The sequence below is a fragment of the Centruroides vittatus genome, unplaced genomic scaffold (assembly GCF_030686945.1).
Source record: "Centruroides vittatus isolate TY-2023 unplaced genomic scaffold, ASM3068694v2 contig_926, whole genome shotgun sequence".
In the NCBI taxonomy this organism is placed as follows: Eukaryota; Metazoa; Arthropoda; class Arachnida; order Scorpiones; family Buthidae; genus Centruroides; species Centruroides vittatus.
Window position 1 is genome coordinate 3,319,108 of NW_027122612.1, and position 15,150 is coordinate 3,334,257.

Consider the following 15,150-nt stretch of genomic DNA (forward strand, 5'->3'; position numbering starts at 1 on the left):
TGCAACCTTTTGAATTTTTTAAATATCATTATTTAATCCTTGTTATTTGAACTTGATCACATAAAAAGTTTAGAATTGTAGCATTAAAAAAATTTAATGCAATAAACAAATACAACAATTACATATTGAATATAATAAAAAACCAAGAATGGTATATCATAAATATCCTTTAATATACATATATTAAAAATTTTACCTTCCAATTGTCGATGAGAGGTTATTGCCAAAACCAAAAGAGCCAGCACCAATTCCTGGTTGACCAAATGCTATAAAGTATACAATACATATAAAATTACAATTTAAACAACAAAATAAATTTTATATAATTTAAAATTAGCAATTCATTTTTTAATATAATGTTTAAAATTCATATAAGCAAAAACTTAGTAAATTTTTTTCTGAGGAAAATAAAATTATTGATTAAACCATTGAGAAACAAACCAAAAATGCTTTAAATATCAGATTCTATCCAAACATTTCATTAATAGTGGTATGGTAATTAAAGAAATTATACTAATATATTACATTAAAATAATATTACTTACAAAATCCTGTATTAGGATTATTTCCAAATGAAAACCCAGTTGGTTTTGAAACTGCTGTGTTTCCAAATAAACTTGTTCCAGTATTTGCACCAAGAGTTGGCGCAAAAGAAGTACCAAAACTAGTTCCCAAATTTGTTCCAAACGTTGTGCCACTCCCAGTATTAAAGCCTGTAGTTTGCTTATTCTGTCCAAATAATCCAGTTCCAGTTCCAGGTTGTGTTGCTCCAAATCCACCTTTAAAAAATTTTTTTTTCAAATAAATACATATCTTAATCAATAAATATTCTTTTTCATAATGTACTGAATGAATTTTTACATTTATAAAATGTTTTTATATGAATTAATTATATAAAATAAACAGGAAATATCAATTACAAAACTATCAAAATAATAATTTAATAAATCATCAATATTCACATTTATAAATGACAAAATCAAAATCAGTCAAAATCATAAACTTGTAGTCAATACCATTTATATATCTTATTTTATATAATAAAAATATGTATCCATGCATATTATTAAACATAATAAAATTTATATAATGAAAAATGATCACTGATATAATCTGCAATTATTCACAGATTCTACAGCTAATTTGATTTAATTAAAACTATTTTATTGTACCTTTCTAACTTAATTTTTCAAAAAATTGTATATTTTATTACATTAATATTTTTTCCTCTCTCTTTCTTATTACCAGAATCACTAAATTCTAAATGCATTTTATATTTTAATGTTGCCTTATTTCAAAAAACTTTATTACACATTTTTTATTTTCCTTTTTGATTTTTACAAAGATTCATATGACATATATATTATCTAAAAGAAAATTTTTTTACATTATTATTCATATTTTAAATAAAAAGAACATCTTACCAAATGATGGAGCTGCAGATCCAAATGTAGCTGAAGTACCAAAAGCAGTACCTGCTGGTTTTTGTCCAAATAATCCTGTGCCTGTGTTACTAGTTGCAGATCCAAAATTGAATGTACTTGTTGCTGTTGTTGTGCCAGTAGTACCAAAGCCTGCAGGTTTACTTCCAAATAATCCAGTCTGAAATATACAATTCATACTATATAAAAATAATGCAATATAACTGAACATTATTAATGTATTTAATTACATTATACATTGAAAAAAAAGCAAGAAGTCTACATTCAAAACCAATATGTTAATTTTATGAGATAATTTTAAGATAAATTTTATAACTGAAAACTTTAAATATATAAAATAAAAAATGAGCTTGATATTTAATATTCAATTATCATCAGCCCGGATAAAAAAGTAATCTGCCAATAAAAACGTCAAAATAAAAGCAGAATGATTAAAAATAACATCTCTATCCAAAGTGAAGCTGGCATTTTTAATCATGGTGAAAGAACATCATTCTCTAATTTAAAAAATAGTAAAAAAATTTTCAAAATCCATTGATACATAAAACTATTAATACAATGCAATTTTCATGTTTTATGTTTATTATTATAACAATTCAGAAGAGAGATGGATGACTGGATACAGGCACTTCCATATATGAATATTTCAAAAAAAAAATCAAGGGAAATGAAATATGGACTTTAATCTATAATTAATTTATCTTATATTAAGTTTTTATATTTATATGACATTAAGTCACATATATTTCTATTTTATTTTAAAATTATATTTGAAAGATTAATTTGATTCTGCCAAGTAAGAAATATAAAAATCTTTATAATTATATTAAAGATGGAAAAAAACTTGTTTTATTATATCCAATGTATATTTTATACATGCACATTATAAACTACAAGTTGTAAACTTAGCTGCTTCAGTTTTTTAATGCATTATATTAATTTTCTAAAAATGATACAATTTAGAATGTCCGAACATAATTTGAACATTGTAATTTAATTGGTATATGTAATGTTCAAACATTCCATTAAGAGATCATGATGATTGCAGAGATAGTTTAAAACATTTGGTAAATTAAATACTGTATTTACTCGCATATAGGATGAAGTTTTTATTTTTCACTGGTTCAAAAACCTAGGTTGTCCTATATGTGTGAGCAAAGGATTTTTTAGGTTTTTTGCAATAATTTTTGTGAACCCTGTATTCGCATTTTTTACTGGATGCTCACCCTATGGTGTTTAAAAATAAAAGTACTAAGTAAGTAATAAAAGTACTAAAAGTATTCTAAAACAACAAAATGTGCATTGCAATTTTAATTCGTAACTTTATATAAGTGTATTATAAAACGCGCGGATTTAAAACATGATAAAAACAATTTTATAACCGAAGCGGAAATAAATTATAAGAAAAGTATTCAAAATAAAGAATTCTGACAAAATGATAGTTAAATATCAAGGACAACATTCTGTTCAATACTATTAAATAGTAACCTTGACATTTGACCCACTTCTGACAGGGAAAGGAGTTTGTTTACATACTAATAAAACACTTAGCACGTTGTTGTCATTTAGGATGGGGAGTGGGTGGCAGCTCAGATGACACCCTGTTGCAAAAGTAATAAACTTTAACTGACCTTGACACACGATCTACCCCTCTCCTATTACTAAAAATAACAACTGCGGAGCAGTTGTTTAAACAGTAATAAAACACTTGGCAGTTTATTAAGTAACTTCTCCCCTCTACTCAGATTACCGCAAAAACAATTAACACTTAACAGTGAAAATTGACACAGGGTCCTATTCCTCTCCGATTACAAAGGAACCGACAACAATCGGTGAAAGTTGAGATAATCTATTGGCAATTGAGACCTGATCTGTTTATTTTAAAGCTGTATCGTCTCAAATTACAGGAAAATAAACGTAAATAAAACATTATACAGAAAGAAAAGTATAAAGATAACGGATAAAATCATATTTCTGATGATCAGTGGCGGCAAATTTACAATTTTAAAAGAAAAAAGGCCGATGCTACACACGCAGTTTTAGGCAAGCGATGAGCGATTAGTCTTGTCAACCTGCAGAGCGCTTGACTGCACGCTTAAGTCCCTCCGGCTCGATTTCCTCACCCCTATTACGGCTCAAATCGGATCAGTCCACCTGAAACGCCTTTGCTAAGAGATAGAATGTCCTGGTGTAACAAGTGATCAATTTCCACAGCTGCGCAATCGATCGACTGATAGTCAATCATTTTGGTCGGGACTGTACATCATACTTTTCCATTAGCAATGAAGTTATACCAGTCATTTATCTAACTCCTTTCAGGGAAGTTTTTGAATTGAAATAACATGACTTCCAGTTTGCATCAAAAGTTCTTATATAGTTAATCAAGGCCTCCCTAAGGTTTCCATATCTGGTCTTAAATTTCATTTATCTAACACTGTTCTCAAGATTAAAGTAAAAAAGACATAAATGAAAGTGGGAATTTATACGTCTACAATTTTTTCAAATTGCAGCCCAATAACAATAAAAACACACATCATTTCTCTCTACATCTTATGTATATTTCTTAAACTACAAAATATTTTCAACTAAAACTATTAATTTAACCTGTCCTGTGGTATTCCCAAAATATCTCGGGTTGAAACATGACCTTGATCAGTGGACCCGAGATATCTCATTTCTGCATTGGAATGTTTTTGGCACTAGATGTCACTAGTCGTCATAATTTTTATATTAAAACTAACTTCCAAAATATAATTTTTTTGTTTACATTTTTCAATATGTCTATTTTGTTTGTGCAAAATAATAAAATAATTCTGGACGATACAATAGCCATGATTATTTTTTCTAAAATGTGTAATTTTCATTAGGGTTAACATCAACAAAAATTCAATGTGAAGCGACACACATCAGAGAAAAATTTCAACATGGGATAGGTTATGTTTTAACTCAAATTATATTTTTCATGTTACTCTTTTTCTAACAGAAAAATATAATTTACATAACCAATAATTACTTATATTACTATTCAAATAATAATATAAATTCATAACTAACTGATTGTTGTGTAGGATTTCCAAATGGTGATCCAAATGTGTTTCCAGTTCCAAATGCTGTTGATGGCTGGGTTGTAGTGGTTGTTCCAAATAAACCAGAACTCGTTGGCTGCCCAAATAATGACTAAAAACAAAAATAAATGTTAAATTTCAAAAACATTTATGAAATTTTAATTAAATTGAAAATTTTTCTAATAAATCTTTCAACATTAACAACAATAAATTTTACATAAAGCTACTTAATATTTTATTTAGTGTTTGAGTATATGCATGTGCATATACAAAGCAATATTGACCTTATTGGCATGAAATGTTTGAGTAGAAACAGACTTCTTACAAAAAAATGTAGTAGTGCATCTAAAAGACAATGTTATGTATATTACCAGAAAAAAAATTCAAAACTGCGTAAAAATCAAATATTTTAGTCCGATATGAGACATGAAAACTTGGACCTTGATGCTTTACAGAATTTCAAAATGTTTATTGGATGATTAATTTAAATACAGTTGAATAATTTTAATTTTTCCATTAATTTGTTCTGTATTATTTTAAATACTCACTTTGTTTTAATTTTCATCAAAATTGTTAGATTTTTAAAATATAATTTTAAAACTTATAATAAATTGCAACTTAGGTATGGTACTTGTAAAATGTCAAGAAGCACAATGTCAGAGTTGGACCACCAAAAAATGAAATAAATAAATATCTAAACCTACTAACAAGAATTATTTTGTATCCAATTCCAAAGTACTTAATATATTACTTTTGCACTAAAGTTAACCTATATACCTTGTTTTAAAATAATTTCTTTATAGTATTAGTAACAAATTTTATGTCATATTTTACTAAAATTCTTGTTCCTCTATAACAGGGGTGTCCAACCCGCGGCCCGTTGGCTGCATGTGGCCCAAGGCAAGCTCCAATAAACGTGTAAACAAAACTGACAAATTGTTTTATTTTTTGATTTCAACAGCATAAACTCAGGAACAAAAAGGTTCGACACCCCTGCTCTATAGAAACTTCAAATGCAAAATACATATATTCAAATTAGAAAATTCTTGAGAATTCTCTAATCTTGAGTCTTCAGATGTATAGGAACACTATCAGTAATTCCACGATCCAAAACTATAGTTTAATTATGTTTATTTTGGTTGATAACATACATAACTAGATGCATTTAGAGCTGACTTATATTTTACGGCCACTAATCAGTAACTAAAATATACATTCAATTTAAAATTAATTAAAAATTAAAATAAAATTACTTTCTGCTGATTATTCTGTCCAAATAAAGATGTTCCAGCACTTGTCCCAAAATTAAAAGAACCAGATGATGATGATGTTGGAACACCGAATCCAACAGGTTTACCAAATAAACTGTTACTTTGTTGTTGAGTGTTCTGACCAAATAAGCCAGTGTTTGTTGACCCAAAACTACCTAAAAATAAAATTATAATTAAAATAAAGAAATACATATTAATTAACTAAAACAAATGCTTTACATATTTACTATCTTAAATTAATTAGTTAATCTTACCTAATTTATTATTATAAGCTTAAAGCATCTATTTTTGTAACAACAACTGCAGAAATGAATAAGTTCATAGCATTCTATCGTCAAAAATTATACCAATTTCTAATATAACCACTTAATATGAATAAATGAAATTAAATACACCACAATCAAAATGGTGTGCTTCATTTCATTTCAATGTTATTCTTAAATTATGGCTATCTAGATCCAACAATCAAAAATGGTGCATTTAACCTGCTTTTAAAGTAACTAAATTATCCAATTTTTCCTTGACATAACTATTATATAATAGAATATTACACCAACACAGGTTCCATCTAGTTAGTTTATCTGTGTCAAAGTACTTAAATGGTATGTTATGTGTAATAGCTGGATCAGATAATATCAGGTAATCAGCCATCTACCAGTAATTTACTTTTGTGACAAATAAAATTCAAAAATACATTATTTCAAATGTAAACTGAATAAAAATACTATAAAAATTATAATTTTCAGTAGCATAGCTGTTCTAGTAGCCTAGCTAGAAATTAGAATAGACTATACATATATATATATTTTTGGATGTTTTTAACAAAACAAAATCAAAAGAATGGCCATAAATTGGAATCTTTGAGTAAATAAGAAGAATTGGCATGTATCTGATCCATTACAATAAGCAGTGATTCATCAAAATAATTGCATGACAATCTCAGCACAACAAATACATTTCATTATTCAATTTCTTTGAGAAGATATGTAAATTGGTAGTAAGATCAGAAATATTTCAATCAGAAAATATTTTATTTAGAATATTTTCTGATTGAAATATTTATTCATCTCATGAAAATATAAATCAAAAAGAAAACACAAACAACAATAGCAAAAGTGATTATAAAAGTGAAAATAGCATGATTTTCATTGATAAGAATCATGTTAAAATTTTCAATTTCCATCAGTAAATAAAAATAAAAATACTCCAGAACAATTTCAAAATCAATGGATACTAGAAAAGTTAATCTTGTAGAAACAAACGCGCTACCGATCTTGTTATAAATAATTTGAAAGGCCTAATGCAGGGCATACTAAAAATATTCCTTGTCACATGTTTTAAACAATGACTGCGGATTTCCGAGGTTCAATTCGGGAATTATTTAATTGCTTTCTATTAGTTAAATATTAACTTTCGTTACTGGCAATGAACAGAAACTCGAATAAGTTTATTAATAAAAAATTAAAACTTTTTCCATTCATATTTGTATGATAATTATTATAATAACAACTATAAATTACAGGCCGGCCGGTATCCAAATCCAACGATCTCTGCAATTATGATTACTCTGGCAATTCCTAGGTTTGCTGCTATGCTTTCCTGGCGCTCAATATTCCGACAGAGACTGCCCATTTTTTCAGTTTTATATAGTAGATAGGTTTGTGTTATATACAACATAAGATCGATCAGAGAAATGTTTTTCATCTCTGATAGTCAGACATCATAAGAACTGACTATTTTACTTACAAAAGAAATAAATAGTTCCAATATCTGCTACAAATGTTACAATTTGATATCAAAAAAGAAACAAAAAAGCAAAACATACAGTATATTCTCGTGCATTCTTGATGCCAAAATGTGAAATATGACCAAAAAAATCTGAAGAATTATGAATGGAATTTAAGACTCCAATTTTTCATTTTTGTTATATTCAATTTTTGGACTTATAATTCTATAATAATGCAGCTATTGACATATCTATTTCTAAGCCATGAAGAAAAATATATATGATTACTGAATTATTAAACACTAGTTTTATAGTGTATTTCGAAGACACCTGGCAAGTTTTTCATTAATTATCTTTATTTAGTTAAGTTGATACGGTATATCTTTTTTGTACGCGTTTTGAGCTATGCTCCTCCTTAGTCAACTTGTATTTTCTCTCGTATATAGGATTAGCAAAATAAATGCATATCAAATAATTAGTTTGTTTCCACTAAATAAATAATGTAACAATAATTTTTACATTAAAAAAATTGAAAAGTTAGAAACACTTACATCATAATTGTTACATCTAGCAAATTTATTTAGCTATTTCATATAAGAAATAACAAAAATTTCATAAATTCAGTATTATATCCAAATATTATTAATTTATTTAATAAATTATTAATTATTAATTTATTCTGATTAACTATTAAATTATGATTAATTTAATAGTTAATCAGAAAATTACAAAATTATAAGAGATAGAAAATGTCAACATAATTTATATTAATTAAAAAATATTTCCTGTTCTTTTTTATGACAAATTTTTATCAGCTAATGGCTACATTCAAAATCTGTTTGTTTATCAGCAACATTCAGTAAATATTCATTAGTTGAATAAATATAATACAAAACAGAATAAAAAAATCCAGCAACGAGAGTTGCATAACTTTCCTGCAGTTATGAGTTTTTATTTTAAAAAACTTATACAGTAGAGCATCAATTATCCGACTCAATTGGGAACCGAGGTTGGTTGGATAACTGAAAAAATGGATAACCGAAAAGTATGAAAAAATACATTAGTATAGTGTATTAGTATATCCCATGTAATAAGCATATTAGTATATCGCTATTAACCTACTTCGTGTTGAATTTTCATCGATGTTAAGCCTAACAAATTTTTTTTTAAATAATAATTACCGTTAAATTATTTCTGTATTTATTTTGTTCAAAATAAAGAAATAAAGAAAAAATAGAAAATTAAGCCTGGTTTAAATAATGGCCTCCCTTTCATGGTTGAGCCAGTGTTGCCAGCTAAAACACGCAAAAATTTAACAAAAATAATATTAAAGTAGCCAAGACATAGCCAAATATTGTAGCGCCACATCACTAGCGGACATTTGAATTTGCCGACTAGAACGCGGTCGGTTAACCGATGTGACGGTTCATCGGGGATCGGATAATCGATGCTCTACTGTATTAGCAAAAAATGAAATTGTGTGTAATGTCATCTGTTATCAGATTTTGTTATAAAAACTTTCTACATTTTTAATCACTATAAAATGGCAAAAAAGCTAAATTTTGAGGTTAAGGATGAGTTTTATGAAAAATTGTAAATGCTAATTACAAATAAAATCTTCATTAAGTCCTACCTCTCTCAAGATACATTATCCCCAATCTTCTTAACCTTTTACCATGAAAATTTAATAGCATTAAGGCCCCTCATATGCAAGCCACAATGCCAAATTTCATTTCTTAATCTTTATCCTATTCTGAGATATTAAGTGAAATAGATGCCAACAAACTCATGCACACATCCACAGAACTTTTTCTGACTTTTTTGGATTCAGGAGGTCTCTCAACATAGAGATTTGTGAAACCTCAGAAGATCAAATTTGACATGATTCCCTTCCAATACTTTCCTTTATGTATATGTATATATAACAGCCAGGAAAGTAAAATTGATAATTAGTTCAGAATTTCAAAGATTGGAATGTTTCTAAAATACTTTTTGCTACGTGAAAAAATGTTTTATCTCCTAACAATTTTCAAGGTAATTTCAAATCAAATTTATCAGATTAAAAAAAACCTGCAATAGAATGCTAGAGGATCTATAATAGAGATCTATCATTTTCATTCCAAACAATCCTATCTAAATCAGATTATCATTACAAATTTTGAAAAATAATTATAACTTTACCTTTAACTTATTCATTCTTTCAAATTTTTACTATACTGTCTTAAAATTTATTACATGTAATTTCATTTACATTTATAATTAAAAATTGTATTAATATGTTTTCTATATAAAAATATCAAAGCATATTGAAATTTAATAACAATTTAAATGTCAATATTTTTATCTATAAACAACTAATGATATAAATAATAAATTGTTTTTTTCAGAATTTTGAAGACATTATTTCATTTATTCTCAATGTCAGATGCATAATCATATATAAAAAACAAGCATTCAAGATTTACTTCTCAATCCTGATTTTTTGCATTAATACACTAACACTTATAAATTAGTCAATCTATATGAAATTTGATCATGTGTTATTATTAATTATGTAATTATTTTTAAAATTACAGTAGAGCATCGTTTATCCGACTTAATTAGGGACTGGAGTTGGTCAGATAACTGAAAAGTTGGATAACCGAAAAGTATGAAAAAATACATTATTAGTATAGTGTATTAGGCCTGGTTTAAATACTAGCCTCCCTTTCGTGGTCAAGCCAGTGCTGCCAGCTAAAACATGCAAAAATTTAACAAAAATAATATTAAAGTAGCCAAGACATAACCAAATAGTGTAGTGCCACATCACTAGCGGAAATTTGAATTTGCCGACTAGAACGCGGTCGGTTAACCGATAAGTCGGTTAATCGAGGGTCGAATAATCGATGCTCTACTGTAATAATGTTAATACCATAAATATTATTTTCATAATAAATTATTTAAAAAACATAATAAACTTAATATTTGATTTAATTTTATATTGATCAAGTATTCATCGATGTAATAAAACTTACTTGTACTTGTGCCACCAAAGAGAGGTTTATTTTGAGTGGTACCAAATGAAAATGTTGATGTAGATGCGGGAGTCCCAAATAAACTAGTCTGTCCTGTAGAACCAAATGCACCAATATTTCCACCTTGAGGACCTTTACGATTTGCTACATAATCTTCCACGCGTAATTCCTAAAATATTATTATTCTCATTAAGTATAACAGATCAAAAGTATTATTCTGAGCAGTAAATCTATTTATTAGTTTTGCTTATCAAATAATAATAATATAAAATGGATGAATTTATTAATATATTTTTTATTTTTAAATACAAAAAATTAAAATCTGCATAAGCACAACTATTAAATGTTTGAGAGCAATGACAGAAACTTGTATAATGTATTCAACCATCAAAAATTCCATAAAAGATATTGTCAACTATGCATGAAATGAACTTCTATTATTAAAAATTTTAATTTTGTATAACTATTAAAACTTCAAATTAAATTCGAAATTATATATTGTATATATAAATACCTAAATTACAGACTACTTAAACTATTTTACTTATTGTTTGCCTGAATTTTTGTTAGTCTCTTAAAAATTAACAAAGTTTACATTAGATTGTAGAATCATCTCAATATTTAATTTTGCACATCTGATAGGATCTGAGAGTATTAATAATCCCAAATTACAATTTTTACATAATATCAGAACAAAACTAGAAGTTGGATAAAAAAAATTAAATAAACAGAAAAGAGTACTGAATCAATAAAATTTCTAGGTCTTATTTTTTCACATCTCAGCATAAAGACTTTTCAGATTTATATTTTTAAGAACAAAAATGATAAATATTTGAAAATATTCTTTTCAATTATCTGTCATCACTTTTTGAATTCTCATTAGTCTTGATTTAAAAAGAATATAAATATAAAAATAGAGAAGTAAAATAATCAATAACGTTTATTGATTCTTTTAATCAAGTTGATTCAAAAGATAAAAGGCATTTGTATTTTCATAAAATATTTTTTAATTAAAAGATGTATAATAAAACATTTTATTCCATTTACTTTCATATTAATGAAGTAATTTCAATAATATTAAAATTTCTTCCAACTATTATTTTTAAATATTTCAATTTCATTGAAACATTTGTTTAAATCAAGGGTGGCAAACTGTGGCATATAGTGAGAAATCGTCTGGCATGCAACGTATCATATGATTTCGATTTATCGTCTTTTTTTTTTTTCAATCATCCTTTCGGCTTATCACCTGATCATCCTTTTTTCAATCAGCTTTTTTGCATTTATTCCAATTGAAGTGTATTCATTTAATTTATTTAAATACTGTTATTTGAACAAAAACTTTGGCATGCATAAACATCTATAGTAAACTAAGTGTGCTTACTATATGGCACGTAGACTCAAAAATGTTTGCCACCCCTGGTTTAAATTATCATAATTTTGAAAAAACCTCAAAATATAACAATGAGGAGACATTTTTATTTGTCAATCTTGCATTTCCTAAAAGTTTTATATGAAATAAATAAATAATGAATTTAAATAATTACCTCCAAACTTTTATTTTCATACTCTTTCATACAAGTAATGCATTGATGTCTAGTATTTATATTTGTAGATACACCATTTTTCATCATTGTATCACTTCCAGTTGGGGGATTAAATTTAATTGTTGTTCCTGATGTACTGCTCCCGAAACCACCTAAAACAGAAAAATTTATTTTTGCATATATATTAAAATATAAAAATTAATAATTTGTTTAATATTTTTATAGTTATTTATTTCAAGATACAACTAGTTTCATAATGATTTTATTTGTAAGTTTTCTGGGAAAATGATAATTTTTAACAGAAAAACTTTTATCGTCTTCCAACTCCAAAAATTACATATAATGCTAAAAATCAGATGTATGTTATTTAGAGAAATTTTCAGATTGTATTGAAAAATGAATTGGTAAATTGTTAATTTATATTCAAATAATGATACAGAAAAAAATTTTTTTTATTAATATATTTAAAATGTCAATATTAGATATATTAAATGTTTAAAATTATACTATTACAAGTACTGTACATAAAAATATATTTAATAATGTAATTATACAAAACTTCATCTTAACAGTGCATATTATTATACAAAACTATATCCTAACAACTCAACACCACAAGAATCAATTTATAATTGCCTTTTCACTGAAAGTAAATATTCTTCAGAAATAATAATTAACCAATCTCTAGCATCTATAGCATTTAGTAAATTAAATGAAACAACAATTTTCACAAATAATTTGATTAAACAAAAAATATAATATAAAAGTAGTCGTCATTTGAATTTCACTTCTATTTTGCTATTTTGATGGAAACATAATTATGAAATTTGTCTCTCAAACATTTATTTATTTAAAATGAAATTATTAAATATATGTATTTTTTTCTAATAAAGCATCCAACGTTAAATGTAATGCTAAGTATTATAGTAACATAAATTTAATGCACAGTATAATATAATAAACTAAATTCATTCATAAATCTATCTATGAAACAATTTCTTAATGAAAATTCAGCAAATCAAAATATCTGAATACATATTCGATTTACCTGAAGAACCAAAAAGACTTGTACCAGCTGATGTATTCTGACCAAATAATCCACTAGTATGTTGAGTTTGACTAGTACCAAAAAGTGTTGAACCACCTGAGGTACTACCGAAATTTCCAAAAGTTGATCTCGAAGTTCCAAAGGCAGGAGTTGTAGTGTTACCAAATATGCCACTATTAGTACTTTGTTGCTGAGAACTGCCAAATAATCCACCAGCAGTAGAAGTTGAACCAAATCCTACAAATGTATTTTATTTCACAATGTAAGAAATATTTAATACAGCTCTCTAATACATTTACAGATTTAGAAAAAAAATAATCAATGTGTATACATATAACTCTCAACGAGTCAAATTCTGTTAAGTCAAATCTCTCACTAAATCAAATTTTATTTCTGTCTCAGTGTAGCTTCCTTAAACTCAAGGATTTTGTGCCTAAGTCAAAAAATGGTTTTGACAGCATTTTTAATTAACTCAAAATTAAAGTTCTGATAAATTTATTTTGATATCTAATTTTGTATAACTTCTGCTGATTTTCAAACGTGAAGTAAAAACAATTATACACACTTGAAGATACAAAGTTACTAGACATGGTGGCATGTCTGCAGCCATGATACAAAAATATAAAAAAAAAATCTAATAATATTTCATGCAAAACATATTATTGTTAAATGCAAACTGGCCAATCAAATCTTATTGACAGTGCTTACTTTTTAAATTTTTAACAATTTCTAGAGGTCATATTATACTGAAACAAAATATTTTCAGGTAATTGAACCCTTCAAAGGTAATGTAAAGCAGGAAGCAATAGACAATTGTCAAACTCACATAATACAGTTCTTTCACTGATATGAATATTTTGTTATTTTGTATTAATCTAAACTCTCGCCATAATTAACCAAACTATTATTTATGCTATAATTAATAATTAGAAACTAAGTAATTTGGTACTAGAGGTAGACATTAGGTGCTATCTCTTATCTAATTTAATAATTATAATAATTCAATAATTTATTAAATAAATTAGAACATTCTGGAAGAAAAGAACTAGCCCAGAATGGGACTTGAACCCATAACCTCCACTTACTGTGCAGTGCACTTGCCAGTTGTGTTATCCAGACCTGAGCAAGTTATTCTGTACATATAGATATGCAAGAAATAATAAAAATATAATGCATTTGAATCTAGTTATATTCTTTATGTTGCAATATTTACAACCTCATCACAGTAACAGTAATTTCTGTAACAAGAAATTTTGTTAATTTGAAAATTTTTCTCTATCTTTTCACCTACAAACTGTACATATATATTCATATCACTTTTTGACTGATATCAAAAAATTGTTATTGACCAATAACATTTAGTAGTTTAAGTAAATAAAATTATAATTAGCAGATATCCTGATTTGATTATTCTGACATTAAAAAAGACATATTAAAATAATTAAAAAATGTATAATTTAAAGATTTATTAATTATTATTATTAATTAGTGATTCATCAAATGTTGTTTGCTTGCTGTTTTTGCAATATCTTTAATAACAGTTTGCACATAACTAAAGTAACAAATGCCAGCAATTTACACTTAATTATTGCAAGTAAATAACAATTAAAATATTAATGCATAACATTTAAAGGACTGATAAAGATTAATAATAGCAACTGAGCTTGCAATGTTATTGACCACATACTCAGAGTAAGAAAGCTTTAAAATGCCTATTTATCCAAAAAAATACTGATTATAATAACTGAAACTCTGATTATAATATGTATATTTTAGCTTATATATTTTGGAATCTGCTAATTTTGATAACATTAAATAACTTATAACAATATTAATGATTGCACTAAGCAAATTCTATTGTATATTTCTAAATTAAAAAACAATCTCTGTTAATGTAGAGCAGTATATGAATAAAATGAATTTACATCATTCAAAAAGATTTTGGTTATTCTAGTAAATGAAAAATGATACAAATGCTTAGTATACAGATATGGTCATAAATGTTCAAAACAATGTCATAGTTTCTCTTGTACTTAA

General features: G+C 26.3%; 1 protein-coding gene across 2 annotated transcripts in view; it reads right to left on the minus strand.

Moving 5' to 3' along the window:
- LOC136984650 (nuclear pore complex protein Nup98-Nup96-like) overlaps positions 1-15,150 on the minus strand; it is a 70,826-nt gene that overhangs the window by 30,509 nt on the left and 25,167 nt on the right. Inside the window, exons 5-12 of one of the 2 annotated variants that reach the window (XM_067281722.1) lie at positions 13,114-13,350; positions 12,066-12,217; positions 10,519-10,687; positions 5,761-5,933; positions 4,497-4,619; positions 1,425-1,602; positions 546-779; positions 197-266 (exon numbers count right to left, since the gene is read on the minus strand). In XM_067281722.1, coding sequence (XP_067137823.1) covers positions 197-266; positions 546-779; positions 1,425-1,602; positions 4,497-4,619; positions 5,761-5,933; positions 10,519-10,687; positions 12,066-12,217; positions 13,114-13,350 — 1,336 coding nt within the window. The remainder of the gene's footprint in view (positions 1-196; positions 267-545; positions 780-1,424; positions 1,603-4,496; positions 4,620-5,760; positions 5,934-10,518; positions 10,688-12,065; positions 12,218-13,113; positions 13,351-15,150) is intronic. The other variant, XM_067281723.1, reaches the window with a different exon arrangement.